We start from the raw sequence: 26,497 nt of genomic DNA on the forward strand, positions 1-26,497 counted from the left end.
CTGGGACTCAGTTGCAGGTGCTCAAAAAGGTCAGTTTATTAGATTGGTTTTAAATTTCAAAGGACAAAAAATTAAAAATTAAAAAGTTAACAAAAAACTATCCAGGAACAGGGCAGTCTGGAGCAGATCCAAGGAGCCTCCTGGACGAATTCCACTTGGAAATCCACTGATGCAATGCCCGGATAAGCTGACAGGGAGGCGGGGAACTGGTGGCGCGCTGCGGCGCGGCGAAGAAGAAGAGTGACGGCGATCGGTGATCGCTAGCACGGAAGGCTGGAGAGTAGCGCTGCCTGAAAGCAGGGGGAAGAGGAAAAAAAACAACAAACTAGAGAATGAAAACAAAACGGGCACGATCTCTGTGCAGGCTAAACAGGAGATGTGGACAAAACTGTGACATGGACGAGAACACGACGATCCGACAACAGACAGCACACATGAGGAGACTAAATAGAGAAGGAGTGATTATCATGATGCAGAGCAGGTGATGGTGACCAATAACAAGATAATAATGAAACAAGAGGGCGGAGACGGGCACCACGGTGACACAGAAGCACATGGTAAGTGTAAACAACCCCACACACTATTGAAAAACAGACAGATCAGCCCGGGGACGTGACATTACCCCCCTCCCCAGGAGCGCCCCCTGGTTCCTTCCCCCTCCAGGGAAGGAACCACCACGCTGCCGGTTGAAGTCCTCGATCAGCGACCGATCCAGAATATCCCGAGCCGGGACCCAACTCCTCTCATCCGGACCATATCCCTCCCAGTCAACCAGATACTGAAATCCCCGACCTCGACGTCTGACATCCAGCAACCTCCTGACAGTGAAGGCTGGGGAACCATCCACTAGACAGGGAGGGGGGGGGGGGTTAGCAGCAGATGGGTTAAGGCGAGAATGAAACACAGGCTTGACCCGAGAAACATGAAAGACTGGGTGTACCCGACCAAGTATGGGAGGTAACTTGAGCTTTACCGCCACCGGACTCAATACCTTGGTGATCTGATATGGCCCCATGAACCTGGGGGCTAACTTGCGAGAAACCACCCGGAGAGGAAGGTCCTTGGTTGACAGCCATACTCTCTGACCACATACGTAACAGGGAGCAGGAGTACGGTGACGGTCAGCCGCTGCTTTGGTTCGTCTGGAAACCCGAGCCAAGGTTTCCTCAGCCCTCCTCCAGGTGCGGCGACACCTGAGGACGAAGGCTAAGGCAGACGGAACAGCAGCATCGGGCTCCTGTGAGGGGAACATAGGAGGTTGAAAACCAATGGAGCACTGAAATGGAGACATACCTGTGGCCGCCGCTGGCAAGGAGTTATGGGCATATTCAATCCAGGATAACTGTTGGCTCCAGGAACTCGGATTATGGGACGTCAGGCAGCGGAGAGCTTGTTCCAGAACCTGGTTTGCCCGCTCGGACTGCCCATTGGTCTGAGGGTGAAAACCTGACGACAGACTCGTAGAGGCCCCGATCTGTCGACAGAACTCCTTCCAGAACCGGGAGACAAACTGTGGCCCCCTATCAGAAACCACGTCTACCGGAAGGCCATGAATCCGGAAGATGTGGTCAACCACCACTTGAGCTGTCTCCTTAGCTGAAGGCAGTTTGGGAAGGGGGATGAAATGGGCTGCTTTAGAAAAGCGATCAACCACCGTCAATACTACGGTGTTACCCCTCGATGGTGGAAGACCAGTGACAAAGTCAAGGGCTATGTGTGACCAGGGGCGGGAGGGGATGGGTAATGGGTGTAGCAGACCAACAGGAGGCTGATTCGAACTCTTGTTCTGGGCGCAAATTGGGCAGGCAAACACAAACTGCCTGACGTCCTGGGCCATGGATGGCCACCAAAATCGCTGGCGGATAGCAGCCAGAGATCTCCGAACCCCAGGATGACAGACTAACTTGGATGAATGCCCCCACCGGAGGACTTCAGGGCGTATCACAGCTGGCACGAAGAGCCTACCCCCCGGGCACCCCCTTGGTACCTCTCTCTCTCGTATGGCTTCCAGCACTCTCCTCTCCACGTCCCAGGAGAGGGACCCCACCACAATTTCTTTAGGGACAATGGTTTCAGTTGATGAACCGGTTCTCTTAATATCACTGTAAAGACGGGAGAGGGCATCAGGTTTTACATTCTTGGAGCCTGGGCGATACGAGAGAGAGAAGTTGAACCGACCAAAGAAGAGTGCCCATCGAGCCTGGCGTGAACTCACCCTCTTGGCCGAACGGACGTATTCCAAATTCTTATGGTCCGTCCAAACCAAGAAGGGCTGCGCTGACCCCTCCAACCAGTGACGCCACTCACCCAAGGCCAGTCTGACCGCCAACAGCTCCCGGTTCCCTACGTCATAATTCCGTTCTGCTGGGCTCAGGCGGTGAGAGTAGTAGGCACAGGGATGTACCTTCCCATCTCTGGGGGATCTCTGAGAAAGGACCGCACCTACTCCAATCTCAGAAGCATCCACCTCCACAATAAACTGACGTTCAGGGTCTGGAAACGAAAGAACAGGAGTAGAAATGAATCGGGACTTCAGGTCATTAAAGGCCTCCTGAGCCTTCAAATTCCACCTAAACGGTACCTTAGTGGAGGTAAGAGCTGTCAAGGGTGCAGCAACCTGACTAAAGTTTCTGATGAAGCGCCTGTAGAAGTTGGCAAATCCCAGAAACCGGTGCAGTGCCTTGCGTGAGTCTGGAGGTGGCCACTCGGCTACGGCCCTTACCTTAGCGGGATCGGCTTTGATTCCCTCCGCCGAAATGATATAGCCCAGGAAGGGAACTGACTTGGAGTGGAAAACTCACTTCTCCGCTTTAACATATAGCTGGTTCTCCAGCAGCCGTTGTAGCACCTGGCGCACGTGTTGGGTGTGTACCTGAAGTGAAGGAGAAAAAATGAGAATGTCATCAAGGTACACAAAGACAAACCTGTTAACCATGTCTCGCAACACGTCATTAACCAGGGCCTGGAAGACAGCTGGGGCATTTGTCAGGCCAAAGGGTAGCACCCGGTACTCATAATGTCCCGAAGGAGTGTTGAATGCTGTCTTCCACTCATCCCCCTCTCGAATCCGAACCAGGTGATAAGCATTACGGAGGTCCAACTTACTGAAGACCTTGGCTCCCTGCAAGAGTTCAAAGGCAGACGACATTAAGGGCAGGGGGTACCTATTCTTAATGGTAATGTCATTCAAACCTCTGTAATCAATACAAGGGCGCATTTTTCTTTTTAACAAAGAAAAATCCTGCGCCAGCAAGAGACGAGGAGGGACGGATGAGACCGGCATCAAGGGACTCACGAATATATTTGTCCATAGCCTCTCTTTCTGGACCAGACAGGGAATATAATCGACCCCTGGGCGGAGAAGTGCCTGGGAGGAGGTTGATGGCACAATCATAAGGCCGGTGAGGAGGCAGGGACACCGCCCGGGACTTGCTGACGACCTGCCGCAGATCGCAGTACTGCTCCGGCACCCCGGACAGATCAGCATCATCCACCTGCACAACAGGAAACACAGCACCAGGAAAAGAGGCAGAACCCAAACAAGACTCAAGACAAGACTGCTTCCAAGACAAAACTGAGTTTCTGGCCCAATCCACATGAGGGCCGTGCTGCACCAACCACGGGTGTCCCAGAACCACGGGAGCACTCGGGGAGTCAAGAAGGTACAGCTCGGTTATCTCATGGTGATTGCCAGAAACGATAAGACTTACAGGAGGGGTGAGGTGAGTGATGGTGCTGATAGGGGAATCATCAAGAGACCGAACAGAGATAGGAGTAGAGAGGGGAATGGCAGGAATTCCCCACTGCTTGGCCAGTGCCGTGTCCATGAAACTGCCACCAGCCCCAGAATCCACCAGGGCCGAACAGGAGTGAGTAGAACCTCCGAACTGGACACCCACGAGAAGTAGTGTGCGGGAAGAGTGGGGGAAATTAAGAGGAGATGTGCCCACCAGGATCCCCCTGGTTACTGATGGGCCCTGGCTTTTAGCGGGCATTTCCCGACGAAGTGTCCGGCCCTCCCACAGTAGAGACATAAGCCCCGGGTGAGTCTCTCTTGCTTCTGCTGGGGAGTGAGACGCAGACGTCCCACCTGCATAGGTTCAGGGTCAGCAGGGAATGGCAGAGGCAGGACCGGGGTGGATTCGCTGGTCATTTCTCCCACCCTCCAAGAAGTACGAGCAGCCAATTGTTGGTGACGAAGGCGAAGGCGGCTCTCAACACGGAGAGCCAAGTCGATCAGATCATCAAAACTACGTGGAAGCTCTTGGGTAGCAATCTTGTCTTGGATCTCCTCGTCAAGACCAGCACGGAACACAGCTCTGCAAGACCCCTCATTCCAGTCACAGGCCGCTGCTAAGGTCTTGAATTCAATGGCAAACTCAGTCACTGAACGGCCTCCTTGCCGTAGCCGTGCCAGCTGGGCTGCCGCCTCATCACCCCGAGCAGAACGATCAAATAATTTGACCATCTCCTGTCAAAAGGACTCAAAAGAAGCACAAAAGGGAGCCCGGGCCTCCCATACTGAAGTTCCCCAGTCACGGGCCCTGCCTGTGAGAAGGGTCAAAACATAAGCCACCTTAGTCTCTTCCTGGGCATACCGGCGGGGCTGGAGGGCGAAGACTAGGGAGCACTGAGACAGGAAGGCTCTGCAAGAGTTACGGTTTCCATCATAGGGAGGTGGGTTGTTGGCATGAGGCTCAGGGTCATGACGGGTAGAGAAAAGGCTAGTGGGGTCCTCCGATCTGGCAGATGTCTGTCTGCGAAGTTCCTGGAGCTGGGCAGTCACCTCCGACAACTTGGCATTAAGGAACTCAACCTCCCGGGACGTGGATGTTAACTGGGAGGCATGCTGGCCCAAGAGAATGCCCTGCTGGGTGACAGCTGATCTGAGGGGATCTGCACCTGCTGAGTCCATGGTGGTCGGATCGTTCTGTCAAGGCGAGACTGGGACTCAGTTGCAGGTGCTCAAAAAGGTCAGTTTATTAGATTGGTTTTAAATTTCAAAGGACAAAAAATTAAAAATAAAAAAGTTAACAAAAAACTATCCAGGAACAGGGCAGTCTGGAGCAGATCCAAGGAGCCTCCTGGACGAATTCCACTTGGAAATCCACTGATGCAATGCCCGGATAAGCTGACAGGGAGGCGGGGGGCGCTGTTGAGGCGGGGAACTGGTGGCGCGCTGCGGCGCGGCGAAGAAGAAGAGTGACGGCGATCAGTGATCGCTAGCACGGAAGGCTGGAGAGTAGCGCTGCCTGAAAGCAGGGGGAAGAGGAAAAAAAAACAACAAACTAGAGAATGAAAACAAAACGGCCACGATCTCTGTGCAGGCTAAACAGGAGATGTGGACAAAACTGAGACATGGACGAGAACACGACGATCCGACAACAGACAGCACACATGAGGAGACTAAATAGAGAAGGAGTGATTATCATGATGCAGAGCAGGTGATGGTGACCAATAACAAGATAATAATGAAACAAGAGGGCGGAGATGGGCACCACGGTGACACAGAAGCACATGGTAAGTGTAAACAACCCACACACTATTGAAAAACAGACAGATCAGCCCGGGGACGTGACAGCCGAACCCATTCCATTCAGTGCCGATCTGGGCCAGTTAGCACGGATACAGTTTCATTTTCCACTGTGGTGTTTTTAACGTTTTTTTTGGAATGCAATATAAATGCATCAGTCGTTGCCTGGATTGTGTTACATAAACAGCAATATGGCAGATAATAAGATATTTCTTTTTTGTGACTCCTTTCTTATCTGATATTTACTTCATCCAATAATAGAAAAAAAAGACACAACTCGACATGAAAAATAAAATAAATAGAAGGCGACGACGGGTATAATATCAATAAGCACAAATGTTTCTTCCACATACCAAACTGTCTCAGACATTTTTTTCTTTTTTATATTGAACATAGCATAGCTGTTTACATGGCTGTTTGATCAAATAGCGCACTTCCACTTAGCCAGCTATGGAGAAACCTGTAGCCAGGCAACACCATCACGCACATGCACTCAGCACACCCGAGAATTCTGGGCTAAGAACGATTTGTAATCGTGCCGCGCCGTAGCAGGCTCACATGGAAATACAACTGTAACCGTACCCAATAGTCCATAGAACCATTCGGCCGGACTTCCGGTTAGGCGTTGGTAATGGCGGCAGCATAGAGTAACAGCTCTCCGATCAAAGTTTTAAAATACCCCTTGTCTCAGATTGGAAACATTAAAATTATGACATTAAAGTAAGGGGTAGGATCATGACAAGAGGGAAAGCAAGGAAGACTGGAAACAACACTGGAAATATGGGAGACGTTAAAAATCTGTCAGGACTGATGTATAATAAAGATAGACATATGGTGGGGAATTGTGAGATAGGGGTGGCTGACTTATCTGATCATAGTCTGGTTTATGTAACTTTGGTGTTGACATCTAAAAAAAGAACAACATTCTGGAGAATACCAGTATATTAAAAGGAGATATTAAAGAAGAATTATAGATATTTAGAGGAGAACGATAATGGGGAAGTGTCCCCACCAGTACTATGGGACGCGTGTAAGGTGGTGTTAAGAAGGAAAATAATTGCCAGATATCAGAGATTACAGCTCAGGAAATAAGATCTGCTATTTCTAAACTCAAAGTGAATAAATCTCCGGGAGCAGATGGACACTCCTCAGAGTGGTACAAGTTTTTCAGGGAATCATTAATCCCAATGTTAGGAAGAACGTTTAACTGGGTTTTAAAGAAGGGGGAGATACCATATTCATGACGGGAAGCTATAATTTCAGTAATCCCTAAAGAGGGCAAGGATGAATTGGACTGTTCCAGTTATAGACCTATTAGTGTCCTGAATCAGGACTATAGGCTTTTCACCGCAATATTGGCTAGGCATATTGAAAAAAATTTACCGAGTATTATTCAGCTGGACCAGACGGGATTTATTAAAGAAAGACAAACGCAAGATAACATAAGAAGGGCCTTACATGTGCTGCAGCATATTAAAGAAAACCATACTGAAGCAGTGATTATGGGAATGGACGCCGAGAAAGCATTTGATTCTGTCAGGTGGGATTTCCTTTACAGTGTGTTAGAAAACTTTTGCTTCCATGATATAATAATTAGAACAATACAAGCCTTATATACCGTCCCAACAGCTAAGATTAAGATTAATGGTAGTTTATCCAATTCTATTTCATAAAAGCGCGGATGTAGGCAGGGTTGTTTGGCTAGTCCCCTTCTCTTTGCAATTTTTTTGGAACCACTTAGCCAATCCATAAAATAAAAAGCACAAATACAAGGCATGGAGATAAAGGGTACATGTCAGAAGATTGCACTTCTTACAGATGATGTTCTAATATTCTTATCTAGTCCTGATACATACGTGCCAGCACTCATGTCAGAATTTGCAAAGTTTGGTCAAATGTCCGGATACAAAATAAATGTACATAAAACACAAGTCCTTACTTTTAATTATAGCCCCTCTGAAGCTGTTAAAGAAAATTATAAAATTAAGTGGGATTCAAAATCAATGAAATATCTAGGAGTTAATGTGACAAAAGACATTGGCCAATTGAAATCAGCAAATTACAGCCCACTAATATCCAAAATAAAAGAAGATATTGCAAGGTGAAATTTAATCCCCTTTATGACTCTTACAACTAGAGTAGAAGTGATTAAAACCAATGTTCTTCCCAGGGTGTTACTGTATATCTATTTCAGAATTTACCAGTGGAGATACTGGACAAGGAAGTTATAGAATGGGATAAAATTATTTCAAGATATATCTGGCAAGGAAAACAACCTAGAATAAGATATAAAACATTACAACTGTCTAAGGCGAAGGTGGGACTAGCTCTCCCGTGTTTAAAAAGTTATTATCAAGCAGCGCAAATAAAGTCTTTGTTGCACTTATGTAATCACTCCTACTCTGCTAGGTGGAAAGAAATTGAATTGAAAATGACAACAGAAGCTCCAATACAGGCATTTATCAGGGATAACAAACTCAGGCATCAATCGGAAAATATACCCAATCCATGGAAAGACATTTCATTTAAAGTGTGGTTTGAATTGTTACAAAGAACAAATTGACACACAGCAATAAGCTGCTAAGGTGGATAGTATATGTTACAAAATTTTCCCCTAATAGAAGAGATAATAGATTTAAAAATTGGGAACAAGGCCCTCACATGTTTTGTGAACTATTAGAAAATAAGAAGTGTAAAGGTTTTGAAGAAATCAAAGAACAATTTGGTCTGGTAAATCAAGATTTTTATAGATTTTTGCAAATGAGGCATTATTTAGAGCATGATATAAAAAAGGAACATTTTCATGTTGAGGTAAATATTATTAATATTTATTATATTTATTATTTCCGCATACCAATCTAAACTAAACAAGAAACTAATTTTGAAGATATATTCAGGGATAGAAACTTTAAAAGGAGACAATACACACTACATAAAACAAAAATGGGAAAATGAAGCAAATATAAAATTGATGGATGAAGAATGGGAAGATCTCACTCAACAAATATGGAGAGTGACATCATCCTTAAATTGGAGGGAAAATGGGTGGAAAAACTTAGTGAGATATTTTAGAACTCCAGCTCAGACAAAATATCGGGATACAAGCTGTTGGCGGGAATGTGGGGAACAGAATGCAAATCATGTTCATATTTTCTGGAGTTGTCTTTCGATGGAGAAATATTGGATGGAACTCAAACAATGTATGGACAAGATATTACGGGTTAATCTCCCTTTCAATTTTGACACATTTTATTTGGGAAGACTTAATATGCAAGGCAAAAAAAAAAAAATCTGAATTGTAAAATGTTTAAAATTATGCTACTAGCAGGAAAAAAGGGAATTACTAGGAAGTGGCTAAAGGTGGATGCGCCAAGAAAGGAAAATTGGGTTGATGTGATGCATGATATTTACATTATGGAGAAATTGACGTACACTGTTAGATATGAAATGGATAGGTTTGAGAGGATGTGGAATGGATTCTTGGAATTTATTAGGCCAATAAGATCGGATTTTGTGTAAAATAGAATACCTGGGACACTCCACTTGTTTGTTCTTGCTACCAGTTTATTTTAATTTAATCTTTTCTTTTTTGGGTGGGGGGGTCATTTAGTTCTGGGGGGGGGGGGGGGGGGGGAAGAAGACGCTGTAGGAAAAGATCAAAATGTGTATTTTATGACCAAATGTGTATTTATGTCATGCGACTTCAATAAAAATAAAAAATAAAAATAAAAAAAAGGACCGTTCGGCCCGATAGTAAAACAAAAAAAAAAAGATTATTTGAATCTCAAAAAATTTAAAATCGAATGCCAACCCACAAAACGAATATTTGAATAATCAAATATTCTGGTCCAGCCCTACTGACAACACAGTGGTAGTCTCTTACATCAATCACCAAGGAGGTCTGCGTTCATGATCCTCGTACAAGCTGGTGCACCAGATACTTGTGTGGTCCCAGGGCAAATTCCTCTGAAAGCAGTGCACATTCCTGGGCATCTCAATATGTGAGCAGACATCCTGTCAAGAAAGGGGCCGAGGCCCGGGGAGTTGATGCTGAGGCAGGATTTGTAGGCAGGACACAATAAATTAAGCAAAAGTGAGCAAATGTATTTTTAATGTTACAAAATTATTATATTTTAAATAAATGCTGTTCTTTTCCACAAATATATTAACCCTTGTGCTGTACTGAATATCCTTTACTTAATTTTTTCTTCTCATAATTCTCCCAATGTGCTATATTATGTCCAAATCTTGGATTCAGTGTCATTTTTGACTGGGAACATCACAAGCGTAACAAGGTGGGAATAAAGTCTCTAAAAATTAGAAAAATTGTCAACATCTTTAGGAGTTGTTATATGATTTGTGAGCAAAGTCAGTAGTCCTATGTGATAACATTAGGATTTTCCAGAAAAAGAAAATCCTCTCTGAATCAGAATGACAACATGTGCTGTGTTCAACATTAATAATAGGAAATGTTTCTTGAGCAGCAAATCAGCATATTAGAATGATTTGTAAAGGATCATGTGACAATGAGTCATGAATGCTGAAAATGTAGCTTTGTATCACAGGAATAAATTATATTTTAAAATATATTAAAATACAACACAGTTCCTTTAAATTGTAAAATAATACAAATTTTACTGTATTTTTGGTCTAAAAAATAAAAATTAAATAAAAATTGAATCTACCAAATCTACCACAATCTTTTTAATTATTACAATAAAAGTATTGTAGTCGTAAACAAATACATTTAAATGTCTGTCAATAGAGAAAGAAAGAGGATTTTTGCTTCAAGATGGTGGAGGCTATTTATGACATCTACCAACACAAGCTAACTGGCTAAACCTTGACCCCTTGGTCTGGAGCATAGTCACAGTACTAACCAAAGGAGAGAAAGATAACTTTTGAAGACATTTACGCAATAATGAAGCAGCAAAGCTGCAAAATCCACAAGACAAGACACCTGACATTTTGAAAATTCAGAAGTTGCTTGTTTTATTAAAGGCATGAAACCATACTGCAGGAGCCATTCACTCACACATCCAATCCTTTTAAATCTTTTAAAGCATGTGGCTCTCAACACTCTTGTTCCAAACTGACATGACAAATGCTATAGTGGAGTCGGACCTATAATAATGTCTGTCCTCACCCTGGGCTTTGGATCAACCTTGGTCAGTGTCACTCAGTTATCCGTAGGAATATATGCACAAGGGATCTGTCCTTGCTTAAAACTAAATCGGAAAATGCATCTGCAAACAGAGCAAGCGGGAGAGCAAACACACAGAGTGGAGCAAGCAAAAAGAACCAAAGACCTCAGTGTTTGTGATGGACTGAGCTAAACCACTCACAATCCCCTTCACCACCAGGAGCTGACAGTTAGGTGGAAAGGAAAACTGAAGCACAGCTATTTATTTATATTCACTTATGTTTAAACATGTTATTATGACATCTATTGTGAGCAATTATCATGAGTCATTAACAGCTGAGTGTTTTAATTATACCCCATGTCGAGGGTAATAGAAAAGAAATAATGCTGCAAATCACACACATACACATACAAATATACAAAACGATTTTCTATTAAGGACTTTACAATGACTTCTATTGTTTTGTTTTGTTTTGTTTTACACTAAACTAATAATACTTTCTATCCCTTAGCCTTAAACCTAACTTTCAGAGGAATGTTTATTTTTCCATTTTTATAATTTTATTGAGACATTATTTCGTACTTTTACTATTTTTGCTGGGATATTTGGTTGTCATTTGACAAATGTCTTTTTACATTTAATCAGAATTACTGTACCTTCATGTAAGCACAAATCAAAGGATTTATTTGACCTCATCTAGTTTCCTGATTTATTATATTTAGTACATGAGCACACTCTCTACATTATGAAAACTGGTAAAAGAAGCTTTTCACAAAAGCTAAAATAGTGAATATCCCTATATTACAGTAATTCAAAATTAATGTAAAAAAAAAAAAAAAACATTGTAGCGGATGACGCAGCAAGGTATGCGCAGTGCACCTCTGAGATATGCTAGTCTCACGAGTTTAATTTTATGAACAAAGGAAGCAAAGTTTCCTTACTTTAGCAAAGGAAAACCAGTCTCCTCTTGGTTTTTATTGAAATCCTCCAACATTTTTCTTTAAAAATCCTTGGTTTGTAGTTCTAATTCATGACTGGTGTTTTGTTCTCTCTCCGCATTAGTCACGAATCACACAACGCCGGCGTATTACGTCATCCGCCGGAACTGCTTCAGTGTATGACAGTCAGCATAAGTGAGAGAAAAGTGTTTATTACATTTGAAATATGGATATTTTTCTTACAAAACCTCATGGATTCATGGATAAGGGGCCTTCATTAATTCCCCAGAGCCATCTGCGGCATGTGTTATTATGAATGCGCACACTTTAATTGACGACTTGTGGACTGTTCAACTGTAACACCAACTAACTGCAATAATAATAATAATAATAACTCTTTACATTCATATAGCGCTTTTCTGGGCACTCAAAGTGCCTTACCTAAAAGGGGGTAGAGCTTGGAATATCCAGTAAAAAAATTTTATATAACTCCGACTGGATTCATCTTAAATAAGAAAGTCATACACCTATAGGATGCTTCGAGTGTAAGTGAAAAACAGTCTAATTTTCTTTTTTTGGGTGAACACCCTTTAAATTGAATGCGGTTACATAATTCATTTACTGTACATCTATGGGGCAAAATGGAAATGCAATTTTTATTAACATTAGCATAAATCAAAGACCATAAAGTAATTAAGCATTAATTTGTGCTTTGCAACAAGTGAATACATGCACACCTAATTAGAAACATTTTAGAAAAATGTTTGATGATAAAACAGTGTGATGATCTATGATGCAGACATTCGAAAATACCTCTGTTCTTTTGATATAACGATTGTTGCAGTGTTTCTGAATGGGAAGAGCTCTATGACATTTGGCGTGAGAATGACAAATTAAGACTTAATATTATGAGTGCAACTGCTGAAACCAAGTAGTAGGGCTAAATGCCAGAGATGTGATTGATCGAAAATATACCGCTTTCCCTGCTGATGCAGTCATTAGATAAACGCAGCATCTGGAATAGGCTGTGTTCTTTCCCTCAGGCTAGTAATCCGCACGCACCCAGAGGCAAGCACGCTCAGCTAAGGTCATCTCTTTATGCTAAACACTAAGCTCAGCTAATGTCAACACTTTATGTTAAAAAATATCCGTCTGTCTGCTGTCAATACAAAGCTTCTGGGATAGTCACAGTAAACCTGTTCCCTCTTACATCTGCAAACTAGTCACAGTGGAAAGGCTAAAGAGATGCTTCACAAAAATCGCTCCTTGTTTTTCAGCCAGGGTTGCGCAGCCCGTGGGATGGAGGAAGTGTCCCGTCATGCGTGGAGACAGCAAGATGCCTGTAACTAATCTAACTGACAGCCTCTCAGACACAGATCACAGGGCTGATGGGAGAGAACGATGGAGCAGGGAACTTTCCAAGCAGATTAATTCATAAAGAAGTCCATCCGAGGCCCGCAAGAGGCTTGTGCTTACATGGGATAGCCCATCCCATCTTGAGAAACAAATACTTAAAAGAATAGTTCTCTGAATTGGAAAAAATGTATTCTTCCTCATTGTTCCAAAACTGTATACCTCTCTTTCTGCAGTAATACAGAAATGGAGAAATTTTAAATAACGTACTGCTGTTTTTTTCATGAAGTTATAAAGAACTGAGGCACTGATGGAAATGATGCAAAATCACCATAAAAAGTATCATAAAAGTAGTCCATATAAATAGTGCATTATGTAACCATTGCTTGATTAATTTTCTTGGACAAAAATCAACAGGAATCAACACAACATGAATTTCACCATGAAGATTTTGCAACACGATTTTTTGCCCATGCATTTTCACTCATGTGATCGCACCTTAACCTTTTGAAATCATATTATAGTTCTCTATAAGGAATTTTAAAGGATACTTCACCCAAAAATTTAATTTGCTTTTAATTACACCCTCGGGCCATCCAAGATGAGGGTGACTTTTTTCTTCAGTAGAACAGTAAAGATGATTTTTAGCTGAAACCGTGGTCTGAAGATTTGCATTACATATAATAAAGTGGCAAATAATGTTCATTTTCTTGCACATACCAATCGTTTGACTTCAATACTGTATATCATCAGGAGCCATGGATATTAATTTTGTGATTCTTTTGTATGCTTTTATTGACTCTCAGTATTGACTTGCACTTTATGAATCACCAAGAACTATGGTTTCAGCTAAAAATATTTCTTACTGTTCTACTGAAGAAAAAAGTCACCTACATCTTGGAAGGCCTGAGGGTGAGTAAATTAACAGAAATTTTTCATTTGTGGGTGATCCCTTAAGTTCATATTTAGTGATAAGACTTCCCTCCAAAAGCTGTTAACCACTGCTAATGAAACAGTGGATCACAAGATACTTGGTTTGTAAAGGAATCACTCAGACCATATCAGCTGATTCAATGTAGAGACATCCCTCAAACGAAGGATTTGTTTATGAATCAGACATTGTTACTTCTCTCATAATCTCCATGTAAAAGAGACCAATGGCAGATTAATTTAATTAAAAAACAACTTAAATTTAGGTCTGTTCATTTATCACAAAAACACCTATTCTCTGGCTCCAGAAGAATCAAAAGTCATACTTTTATAGTGTTTTTGTATTCTTTTTGAAGCCTGAATGCTCCAGTCCCAGTTCAATGTTGTTACAATGAAATACATTTTTCAGAATTTCTCCAACAGGTTTCCAAAGAAGAAAGTAAGTCACACAGGTTTGGAACGACATGGGGGTAAATTATCTTTTAATGTCTGATGCAGATAACAGGTGCCCCTTGAATTCATCTTTGAATTCTTCAACAAATAGCAAGCACAAACAACTGTGAGGAAAACACATTTGACTGTCACAACTTTTAACGCTTTTCTCATCTAAGCTTTGCTTTTATCTTTCTGCAGAAGCATGATATTTTTCCTTCCGTGGCCAACAGGGAGAGAGACCATACAGAAGGGGTGAAAGAAAGCAGCAGTGGAAGAGAGAAGCAGAGAGAGTCTCAGCTCTGTGTTCTAATTTCTTGTATCACATGAATGGTACTTATGATCAAACATATGTATCTACAGAGAGACCTTGAGTAGAACAGAAGACTAAAACTCAACAGCACATCAAAAGGTCACTCCATGTAATCATATCCATCTCTGGAAGATATGTATGTCCAGCACATCCTATTAAGACTTGAAAAATGTTCCTTGCCATTACCAAAGCAATATTCATTCATCCATCAGTACACATAACATCAATAAATATGGCATGATGGACACATATAAGACCTGCCGGAGTGGACTTGGTTGGCTTATGGAATTTGTTTTATTCATTTTAACCAATTTAGCTAATGCAAAAATCATGTATGATTTTAGACTCTAAATATTTAATTCCAAAAGTGACAGGAATGAAATATAACACTGAGAAAACTTCCCTCTTGGCATAGGTGCAGTATTGTTGCCATGCTCCCTTTCAGTGGCCAGCACTGATAGCAGAGTCAAACAACTGAAAAGTAAATATAAAAATGCACCCTGCTCTTCTCCCTTGAGGAGAACAGCTGAATTACCTGCTGTTGTCGGTACATTATAAGAAATCATAAGTACAGAGAAACAGGAACTCTCCTGTGAACACAATGAGGGTAGCAAGCCAGGTCTGTGCCCTGTTTACAAAGACTATGTCCAAATGAATAGTCACTACAGGGGAAACCAGAGAAGAAAGCATATCTATCCACCTCACCACTGACAGAAATGGTTTCTCTTGTAATGATAAATTGAATTTATTTGCAACACCTGCAGACTCCTCGGTTTCATCTGAAAACAGAACATTTGCTTCTAAAGTGCAAATAAACTCACTATTCCAGCAATAGATACAGGATTTTGGACATTCATTGCTCTTTACAATGCCACCATGTTCTTGATTCTAATAATAAATAGCCCCAAGCACTTTCTCTAAAATTAACCTTCTTTACCAAAAGTATGCAAGCCGATATCAGAAACTTTCCTTGAACTTACCACTGTAAAGTCTTCAGCTGAGCAGTTCTGCCCACTGAAGTTGCAATTCTTTAGCATCTCTTGCAGCTGGTGACCAGTCCGGTTGAAGATGTCCTGCATGTCCGGTGCTGGATACTCCAAATCGGTGGGCTTGTGGCCGTCCTTGTTTTTGGGGGGCAAGCCAGTCAGATTGGCCAGGTGGTAAATGTCGGCATCAGTGAGAGCAGAAAAGCGGAAACGGTTGATGTTGCAGATAGTCACGGCGGGGAACATCATCTCCGGGGTGGCCTCCTCGTTCAGCGCTGTGACATGAGGATGCTCCAGGTAGGAGATGGCACACTTTGCCGCCTGGTATAAAAAGAGAGCCAGGGACACCAGGAGTGCGAGAGCCCAGAGGGTCTGTCTGACACCCAGCCGGCCCGACACAAAGATGTGGTTAATCCCATGGAGTGAGCAGGCACTGGCGAAGCCGGCCAGGTCCTTGGCAGGGGGGCTGCAGCTCTCTTCGATCAGGCTCTCCTTGTCCCCTTCCTGGATGCCTTTCTGCTTCTCATCCTCCTCTGCAAATTTGATTTTGCAAACAAATTCGATCGGCATGTGGGCAGCCAGGTCTGCGTTTGGGATGCTTGGATAACAGCTTGGAGCTCCAGTATCCTCTATGTCCTGTTGCTCTGAGAAACAAGATCTCAACTCCAGAAAGAAAATAAGGGGAAAAAAAGGCATGCAGAGCGAGAGTGAGAGCGGTCGCTGCTGTCGCGTGCAGTGCTTCTGTCTCTCAGTTCCAGCTCTCCAGTGCTGATGCTCCTGGTACTGTGTTCAGACTGCTCATCTGAGCACTTGTTCGGCACGCTTACAAAGTCCTGCTTACCAGCTGTTATACACCTAGGGAAACAAAACAACAACAAAAATACACAACAAATCTCCTCTTTGCTTTAAAGCCACGGATGAAAATGCAGCATTTTGGCTCAAGCTAAAAAAGACTGGTGGAGCTTCTTAATAATTCATGAGAAAGCAACATTGGGATTATTTCCTTTTCACTGGCACAAGCAGCGCTAACTTAAACACCCCACGCTCTCTGTCCTCTCGCTTTCTCTTTCTGTCTCCTGTGCTCTCTCTCTCTCTCTCTCTCTCTCTCTCCCTGTCTCTCTCACACACACACACACACACACACACACATGTACGTTTACACTCGCTCCCCCTTGCTCTCTCTCTCACTTAATGCACTTGTTCGAGATGCCTTCTTACCCCTTAACCACAATAAATTTCCGTCAATGGCTGCTTCGCTGAACATCCCAGACTAAATGTGAATGTCGGTGGGGGGATCAGTGGATTTTAATGTAAGCCCCCCACTCATCACTCCCCCACCTTAGTCCCATTAGACATCCTAATTGCAACAATAATGAGCCGTAAGGAGTGAGCGTAAACAGCCCACAACTCAATCTTCAAGCAAAAAAAAGAAAAAAAAAGAAAAAGGAAATAGAGAAAGAAAGGATATTGATCACACAGAAGCATCAGTCAAAGATTAAGGAAAGCAGTACAACGGTTCTTTCTTATCAGGAATTAATGGTAGCATTACCAGGCTCCAGCACGAATATAAATTAGTGCCTGTCTCCCAATCTAGGTTTGGATGACATCAAAGACGCATAAATAACATATTGATCTTGACCCTGCTTTCACACTTATTAGCTTCTTTTATAGGCGAGCACTCTCATGCTGTTAACAGCCTTTTGCTATTTCCAAACAAAATTATGCAAAATGCATCTCCCTAATGCATAGTATTCTTTAATAAACGTAGCTCTACAGGTCAAATCACTGTGGAATGAATCATTTTGGAGAAAAGCAGTATTTTAAGACTAATCGAAAGCCTTTAAAAATTCAAGACGCAAACAGACTTTGGGTCTTGTAAAAGCTCTCTTTTACATTTAGGGAGCATTATTAAACATAACCAAAAAGTTACAGTTTTACTTGCTATGCAAGTATGCTTCACTCAAACATCACATCCCAATACCTCTGATTTTGAAATAAATAATTCAATGGTGACATATCATGAAAATCTGATTTTACCGTTTTTAAGTGCTATAATCATTAAAAAGATTAACCCAGTAACTTTGTTTTGGTAAGCCTTTTTCTGCAAGCTGAGAAAATGAGCGTGTCAGATTTCGCTCCCTTGGTGACGTGGCAAAGGGATCTCATTATAATATTACCGCCCCTAAATCTGTAAATTTATTCCCACGGCGCCATCATTTTGATTTCGCAAGAGACAACGGTGTACCAGTTCTAATGCCATGGCGAAAGTTTTAGCAAAACATGCCAACTGTTTTGTCTTTGGCTGCACAGAACTCTATTTAGATTCTCAGCCTCAGAGGAGACAACAGAGCAGTGGGTTTATTGATTTATTTACTGTATATTGCTGCTGCCACACAGATCTAAAAACTTCACAGACATAACCGAATGTTTTTGTAAGTTGTGTGTTTTTAACGTAAACTTGTGTGTGAATGAAAACATAGTCTAGTACTCACAGCTGTTTTCTGCACTCAGAAAACGTCTCTAGGTTACGTATGTAACCCTAGTTCCTCGAGGGAACGAGACACGCTTTGGGGAACGCATTAAGCGTGAGCGACTCTGAATATCATATCTAATCTGTCTTATAGAAGAGCGTGACGTCATGGGCGGGGTGACGTAAGTGACCAGGAAGCTATAAAGGCACGAGCCGCGCAGCTGGCTTCAGCTTCGAGTACCAGCAAGCGCCGGCAGGGGTGCCGGGGGTATGGCCTCGAGACGCAGCGTCTCGTTCCCTCGAGGAACTAGGGTTACATACGTAACCTAGAGACATTCCTCTTCAGGAACTCGAGCTGCGTTGAAACGCTTTGGGGAACAAGTACCAATGCTGCCAGACTACCAAACCCTTGCCTAGTGTGTATCCGAAGAGCACAGCTTAGGACGAGAGGACTGAAGTGCCTGGAGTGACTGGAATGTCTAAGCCATAGAATCTTGCAAAAGTAGAAGGCGTGGACCACCCCGCAGCATTGCAGATGTCCAGCATGGACGCACCTGCTCGAAAGGCCTTGGAGGCCGCCATACCCCGTGTAGAGTGAGCCTTGGCTCCCGACAGCGGGGGACGACCAGAGGACTCATAGGTGCCGTTGATAGTCTCAACTATCCAATGACTAATAGTCTGCTTAGAAGCAGGAAAACCCCTCTTGGGGGGGACCGCAGCATACAAGCAATTGGTCCATTTTTCTCCACAGGGCAACTCTGTGGACGTATGCATCCAGCACTCGAGCTGGACACACACAATTTAGCTTCTCTTGGTCGGGCTCCCGAAAGGGAGGAGGACAGAAGGCCTGCAGCACTACAGGTTGTGGTGTGATAGAGGGCACCTTAGGAACATATCCTGCTCGAGGGTATATGAACACTTTGGTCATGCCAGGTGCAAAATCAAGATATGTAGGGGCCCCTGAGAGGGCCTGTAAATCTCCTACTCTCCTCAGAGAGGTAATGGTCAACAGAAAGGCGGTTTTAAGAGTCAGATGTCTGTCTGAGATATCTTGAATTGGTTTGAATGGAGATTTGCAAAGAGCCTCTAACACCACACCACAAGTCTCACAGGGGAATACGGGACCGTACTGGAGGTCTCAGCCTCAGCGCACCGCAGAGGAAACGTGTAACTAAGGGGTGTCTTCCCAAAGACTGACCATCGAGAAGGGCATGGTAGGCCGCAATGGCCGCCACGTAAACCTTCAGCGTGGAGTGGGTCAACCCTGCAGAGAGCCTGGCCTGTAGAAACTCCAGAACTGTACCAACTGGGCAGTTTGCTGGGTCAAGCTGGCGGTCTCTGCACCATGAGGTGAAGAGTTTCCACCTCAGAGCATACAGTTTCCTCGTTGAGGGAGCTCTGGCTTGGAGGATGGTCTCAACAACCTCGGTTGAGAGACCGGATGCTATGAGTTGTGCCTCCTCAGGGGCAACACCCACAGCTTCCACAACTCCGGGGCAAGGGTGAATTATCGTGCCCTGCGCCTGTGAGAGTAGGTCTGTCCTGATCGGTATCTCCCATGGAGAGCCGTCGAGGAGCAAGACCAGATCTGCGAACGATACTCGGCCCAGCCAGAACGGGGCTACTAGCAACAGACGGACCCCATACTGACATACTCTCGCCAGAACTCCCGGGAGCAGAGCAATAGGGGGAAAGGCGTACAGACGAAGCCTCGGCCAGGTCTGTACCATAGCGTCCAGTCCCAGAGGAGCTGAATGAACTAGAGAGAACCAAAGGGGACATTGTAATGTCTCTTGAGTCACAAAGAGGTCTACTTGAGCTCTGCCAAAAACTCTCCATATCTGCTTCACCACCTCGGGGTGAAGCTTCCATTCCCCGGGCCTTGGCCCCTGCCTCGACAGTATGTCTGCTCCCATATTTAGTTTCCCAGGAAAATATACTGCTCTTAATGAGAGGAGTTTGCTCTGGGACCACACAAGGATCTGGTGCGCCGGCTTGTACAAGGGGCGCGAACGCAGACCTCCCTGGTGGTTGATATAAGAGACCACCGATGTGTTGTGGGTGCGCACCAACACATAGTGACCCCTTAGGTCTGGGAGCCGCTCCACAGACCACGGGCAGGGTGGCCACTCATGACCGCACCCCAACCAGTGAGGGATGCATCCGTCGCTAGTATAACACGGCCAATGTAGGGGTCTCATGTACAGCAGGCCAAGAGGTATGACGCAGCTGCCATCAGACCCAACAATGACTCTCTCTACTGACATGAGGATCGACTCGATAGGAGCAGGGGACAATCGTGCCTGCATCGCCGTCAAATCCCATACTACGCCTAGATAGTTGGTTCTCTGAACTGGCGAAAGTACACTCTTCTTGGCATTCAGTCTCAAACCCAGCTCCCCCATATGTGCGAGAATGACATCTCGATGCCGAGCCGCAACCTGCTCTGACTGAGCTAAAATAAATGAATCGTCGACATAGTTGAGAATATAGATATAGATATAATAGATATAGTCAGGGGGACCAGAGCTGCATCTACACATTTTGTGAACGTGCGGGGTGAGAGTGCCAGGCCAAAGGGAAGTTCTCGATATTGGTAAGCTTCGCCCCTGAAAGCAAACCTCAGAAACTTCCTGTGTTGTGGAAGGATGGATATGTGGAAGTATGCATCTTTGAGATCTATTGTGTCAAACCAGTCCTCGGACCTGATCTGAGCTACAACATGCCTGATCATGAGCCTTTTGAACTTCAGTTTCATAGCTGATCGATTTAAGACCCACAGATCTATGATTGGATGCAACCCCCCATCCTTCTTTGGAACTATGAAATACCGGCTGTAGAACCCGGACTCCCTGTCTTGAGGAGGGACCACCTCGATGGCCTCCTCCCCTAATAGGGTTTTCACTCCTTGTTCCATAACCAGAGCCTGCTTGGGGCCGACTAACATCGGAGTAACCCAGTTGAATCTCTGCAGTGGAGAGCTGAACTGAATACGGTAGCAGATTTCTACTGTGCGCAGGACCCATTGAGATACATTTGGCAGTAGTTTCCACACTGCTAAATAATCTACTAAGGGAATCAGTCTCTCGAGACTGACCTCTGGTGTAAGAGGCCCCTGAAGGGGTGGCTAGCATCTCCACTACGCACACGGGCGGAAAATACTGAGGACATTGCTCGCTGGAGGCCGCTGCGCCCTGGAACTCTGGCAGGGTTGGCAGACTGGCCCCCAGAGGGCGCTGAGGCGAGACGGGGACCGTGTAATGCGGTATACATCTACCCCAGTAGGGGCCGCCCTCTGCAGTCTTGACCGAAAGGTGTCAGGACTTCTTAGCTGAGGACCTCCCAGCCTGAAGTACGGCCCTCAGATCCGCCTTAGGCTGGGAAAACCCTGGTTCAGAGCATTGCTTCAGCCTCCGGTCCCGACGTGGGGGAGCGCGGGTGGCAACGCTCTGATGATAGACTGAGAGGACTGCTCCCGCCCAGCAGCCAGTATATATAATTTCTCAGAGTGAGATAAATGTCATTATATTCCTTAGAATTTAATGCAAACAAACAATCAGACGAGTAAACACGGTCTGCCTTGTTGATTTAATTCATATCTTACTTCTCATAGTCATAGTCATAAATACTGAATTTAATTCCTCAGAATTAATGCAGTTAACCAATCATAAGAGTAAAGAGGGTCTGGTTTTGGTAAGATTCACATCAAAACTGAAATTATGTAATACATGCGTTGCCTCGGCAGCACGGAGCTGCTTACACAAACAATATTAATCTCCTCGGAGATAAGTAGCTGCAGCTGCGAGTTCACAGAGGGGGAAGGAACTGCTGCACGTGCTTCCGAACCTCGAGAATGAACTCTAAATCTAGGGAACACGGGTGGAGATAGGCAGAGCCGTCTTCGCTCCGTCCTTAGATATGCGCGAAGCACAGTCAGCCCCCTTAATTCTTCCCGAGAGCTGACTGCGTGAGCTGCGCTCCTCATTAATGCTGCTCATTATAAAGTTAGGCATAATATGCTTGTGAAACTGATGCTTGTGTAACTGTTGTCTGTGCAACTGATGTTTATGCAGCTTATGTTTGTGCAATTGCGAGCTCATCGACGCCCTCCGTTTCAATCGCCTCGGAGAAAAAAAGGCGGTGCATCATGGCTGTCACTCAGGGGGAAGGACCGCAACACTCGGGCTTCTGAACCTGGAGATCGGGCAGATCTGGCAGGTGAGGTAGGAGATAGGGACGCGCCCGTCTCCATACCCTCCAGCAGATCTTATCTGCAAACCCAGCGAGTGCAGGCGCCGCTCCGCCTCGGCGAAAGCGGGACCGACACCGCGAGGAACGCTGGCAAAGACTCCCTCTCGAGAGAGTCCTCCGGGATCGAAGCATCCACACTGGCTTGTGCCAGTGTAGGCAGTCGGCTACCTCAAGAGACAAAACAGCGTGCCTCGATCCCAGGCAGACCGCGCACAGACCGTGTATTCCCACTCATGATGAACACACAATCTTAAACGCGATATGGATTTTGCTCTAGCTTTGCTCTTTGATTATTGCTTACTCTTTGAGGAGCTAATAGTGACAAACAACAATAAATAAGACTGACAAGACAGAATGACATGCACACACAGAGCGCTTGCTGAAATACGCGAAGCTGAAGCCAGCTGAGCGGCTCGTGCCTTTATAGCTTCCTGGTCGCTTACGTCACCCCGCCCGTGACGTCACGCTCTTCTATAAAACAGATTAGATATGAAATTCAGAGTCGCTCACGCTAAACGCGTTCCCCAAAGCGTTTCGACGAAGCTTGAGTTCCTGAAGAGGAACCCTATATTAGAAGCTTAAACTAATATGGTGTAAAACGCATGATTTCAGCACAATAAACACGATAATCAGAACCAAAACAGATGTATTTAGCAGGTCTGAGCTGTAATGACACAACTTTATTCTGGAAAAGGGGACGGGGAGCAGCAGCTCATTTGCATTTAAAGAGACAGGCACGAAAAACAGTGTGTTTCTGCTTTATTCAAAATAGGCGTTTTCAAAATTAAATAATAAAGGTCTGTGGGGTATTTTGAGCTGATACTTTACGGACACATTATGGGGACACCAGAGACTTACATAATGTAAAAAGAGGCATAATGTAATCCTTTAAAATACACAGTCTATGTGAATGAGACTTTTCTTTTTCTTTCAGAATTTGTGGTTGCCACAGTGTCAAACTCCATCTGACTGGATAATGGAATCAATCATTAAAGTCCCCATTAAATTAAAAAAAAGGTTTTTAAAGTTAAAGTTTTTTTAGGTGTTAGTATCAATATGTTAGTCTTAAGGTTATCTATAAGGCAGTGTGCTCCAAAACTATGGAGCTATTATTATGACAAAAAAGATTTGAATTTGAATTGTGTAAATTTGAATTATTTGCAAGTGTAATCTAACAAAATTGAATTTTAGGTGGTAGTTTAAATAGTTCTCAATTTGATTTTTTTAAACGAATATTGAACATTTGAAATTTAACAAATTGAAATGTTTTTATGGCTGAATTTTATAGACATGTATTTTCAAACAGCTAGTTTTTTTGTTCTGAATTCTTATACTGCAAATCAGATTCAAGTTTTCAAGATGAAGAAACTCGGAACTTCAAATTCAGTTTTCTAAAATTCAATGTCAAAAATTTAAACTTAAAAATTCAGATCTTACAGAAAGTAGGTCACAGGTCATCCAATGGGAAGAGTAGATGATCTCAGAAAAGTCCAATTTTTTGGCCAATTGGGGACTGCGGAAGTTTTCCAGCGCGAACGTGGTGGTGGTTCAAGAGGTTGCCACTCTCTGACTCTGATCATGAATCGCCCGGAGGTAAGTGATTCTTAAACATAAATGATTTTGTGTTTATATGTTAGGTTAGAGTTCTCAGCACGTGAGACATTTGTCTAAGCGGTCTCTGGTGTTTGTTTTAAAGTATATTTTGTCTAAAATATTTTGTCTACTAGGCCTAAGTTACACAGACAGGACGCAAGCGGCGTGACGCAGCACAGTGCTTGTAATCAATCTAATTTGTAATTGGTTATATATTACAATGCTTTAGTGCTTAAGATAGACACTTCGTTACCTTTTCAAAATAATCCAAGTAGCGATTTGAGGAGCGTGCACTGATTAGGGAACTAATGAATGTTCATGTAAACTCCACCCACGGGAACAGTTTTTCACGGGAACCGAATATTACACAACACCAGACGCGAACGGTGCGACGCGACCCGTGAAATCCCCAACAGCACACGAATTCCCCATCCTATTTCTGACCTAGTCCCAGCTCTTTGCAACAGTCGCTTCAAGCACTGTGCTGCGTCGCGCCGCTCGCGTCCTGTCTGTGTAACTTAGGCCTAGAAGAAAAAATATTTTAGACAAAATATACTTTAAAACAAACACCAGAGACCACTTAGACAAATGTCTCACGTGCTGAGAATGCTAACTTAACATATAAACACAGAATCATTTATGTTTAAGAATCACTTACCTCCGGGCGATTCATGATCAGAGTCAGAGATGGCAACCTCTTGAACCACAACCACGTTCGCGCTGGAAAACTTCCGCAGTCCCCAATTGGCCAAAATGCTCTGTTCGACTTTTCTGAGATCATCTACTCTTCCCTGTGGATGACCTGTGACCTACTTTCTGTAAGATCTGAATTTTTTAGTTTGAATTTTTGACATTGAATTTTAGAAAACTGAATTTGAAGTTCCGAATTTCTTCATCTTGGAAACTTAAATCTGAATTTTTTTTTTTAAATGAATATTTGTGTAATGGTATCAGGTGATTGACAGCAGTGTCATCCTATCAGCAAGTAGTACCTTGCATTTAAGTCTGATTGGCTGTTACCTGGGATGCGTCACGTCCGATTTCCCCGTTTGTTTTGCTAGCGTCGACGGTGGTTGTAGGTAAGCGAGCTGTGTTTTAATGGGTGATCCTTTCTGGAGTTTTCCTATATGTATAACTTTTTAAATCATTGTTATCGATTAGTGCAGCTTTGGTACGGTGCCCTCCGTGCTGCTTAGTGGGTCTGGTGACTGTTCACCTCACAGGTAATGTTAATTGTTAAGAGCTCGTGATATGGTGCTGAAATGGCTGTGTGGGTTTAACATTCTTTCGGATATCAAATAGGTGTGATTCCCTGTATTCCATTGTGTAACCGGTGGGCATGACTGACCAATCCGTGTTTAAGCGTGCTATCTAGCGTGATCTCCTGATGGATTCTCCTTCTCGTTCTATGCTGTGATTGTTGATTAAAGTGCTGTGGTTAATACTGCCGTGCTGACGCGATCATCACTTAAGAGATGGGGACTGCTCGTTTGGTTCTTATCGTGGTGTTACATTTGACCCTGGATTGTGTGGGGGACTGGTTGGTTCCTTCCACTTGTAGGGGAGCTAGCTGCCCTTTGTGTCTTTGTTTGATTTGAAACCTCTTTTTGTTTATTTTCTGTTAACTTCTAATTTTTTGGAAATATAGTTTGTTTGGTTAACTTGATTTTTTTTTTTCATTTCATCCTTATTATTGTAAAGCCATTTAAACTGCGTGTAATATTTAATCAAGCCATTTAATTGCTTGGTTCATGTGATCAACCATCTATAAGTACAATTCTATTTGTGTGTGTGAACTTCTACTGAGCTAAAATTGTCTTGTATTATTTAGGTGACCAACTAATTGACTTTCCTGCGCTTGAATGGTTTTTCTCTTTATTTTTGTTATTTACATTTATTGTTGTGAGGATTTGCTTTATTGATGTCCATCTGGTCATTTTTTTTTTTATGAACATTGTTATAGTTTCTTATCTTTATTTTGCAGGCGCTGGGGTCCCACGGGTGGATTGCTCTTCCTCCTCCTGGTGGTGGTCCTTTTATCGTGTACACTGTTGAGTGTGTGATTGTGTGATTAAGTGACACGGGGTGTGTGTGGAAGTGTGCTCTGTAAAATCAAACTCCACGTTGCTTCCTGCCGTTGGGAGCCTCAGGCCTGCCGGTATTTAGTTTCTGTTTCTGCACGTTTTTCTTATTGTTTAGTTTAAAGTGGGTTTCAGTGTCCAACATTTTAAAGTATTTTTCTATTAATAAACATTTGTATTTTTGCATTACTCGCGTCTCTTGCCTAATTCTATGAGGGAACCGAACCTGTGTGCTGTGCTCATTGTTTGAGTATTTTCCCTGGGGCTAATCCCTAGGGTGGCGTAGTCGGACTTTCTTTATTAGGGAATAAAAACTTGCTCTTGTGTTTAAATAATTACACCGCCACATTCGCAGTATAAGAATTCAGAACAAAAAAAACTAGCTGTTTGAAACTACATGTCTATAAAATTCTGCCATAAAAACATTTCAGTTTGTTAAATTTCAAATGTTCAATATTCGTTTAAAAAAAATC

At 43.5% G+C, this 26,497-nt stretch overlaps 1 protein-coding gene across 1 annotated transcript in view; it reads right to left on the reverse strand.

The window, feature by feature from the left end:
* The window catches only part of LOC132152802 (acid-sensing ion channel 4-A-like), a 90,585-nt gene extending 73,704 nt beyond the window's left edge, over window positions 1-16,881 (reverse strand). The window contains exon 1 of the mRNA XM_059561700.1: window positions 15,624-16,881. Within this exon, the coding sequence (XP_059417683.1) occupies window positions 15,624-16,325 (702 nt within the window). The 5' untranslated portion in view covers window positions 16,326-16,881. The remainder of the gene's footprint in view (window positions 1-15,623) is intronic.
* Window positions 16,882-26,497: the final 9,616 nt, after the last annotated feature.

This window comes from Carassius carassius, chromosome 11 (assembly GCF_963082965.1).
Source record: "Carassius carassius chromosome 11, fCarCar2.1, whole genome shotgun sequence".
Classification (NCBI taxonomy): domain Eukaryota; kingdom Metazoa; phylum Chordata; class Actinopteri; order Cypriniformes; family Cyprinidae; genus Carassius; species Carassius carassius.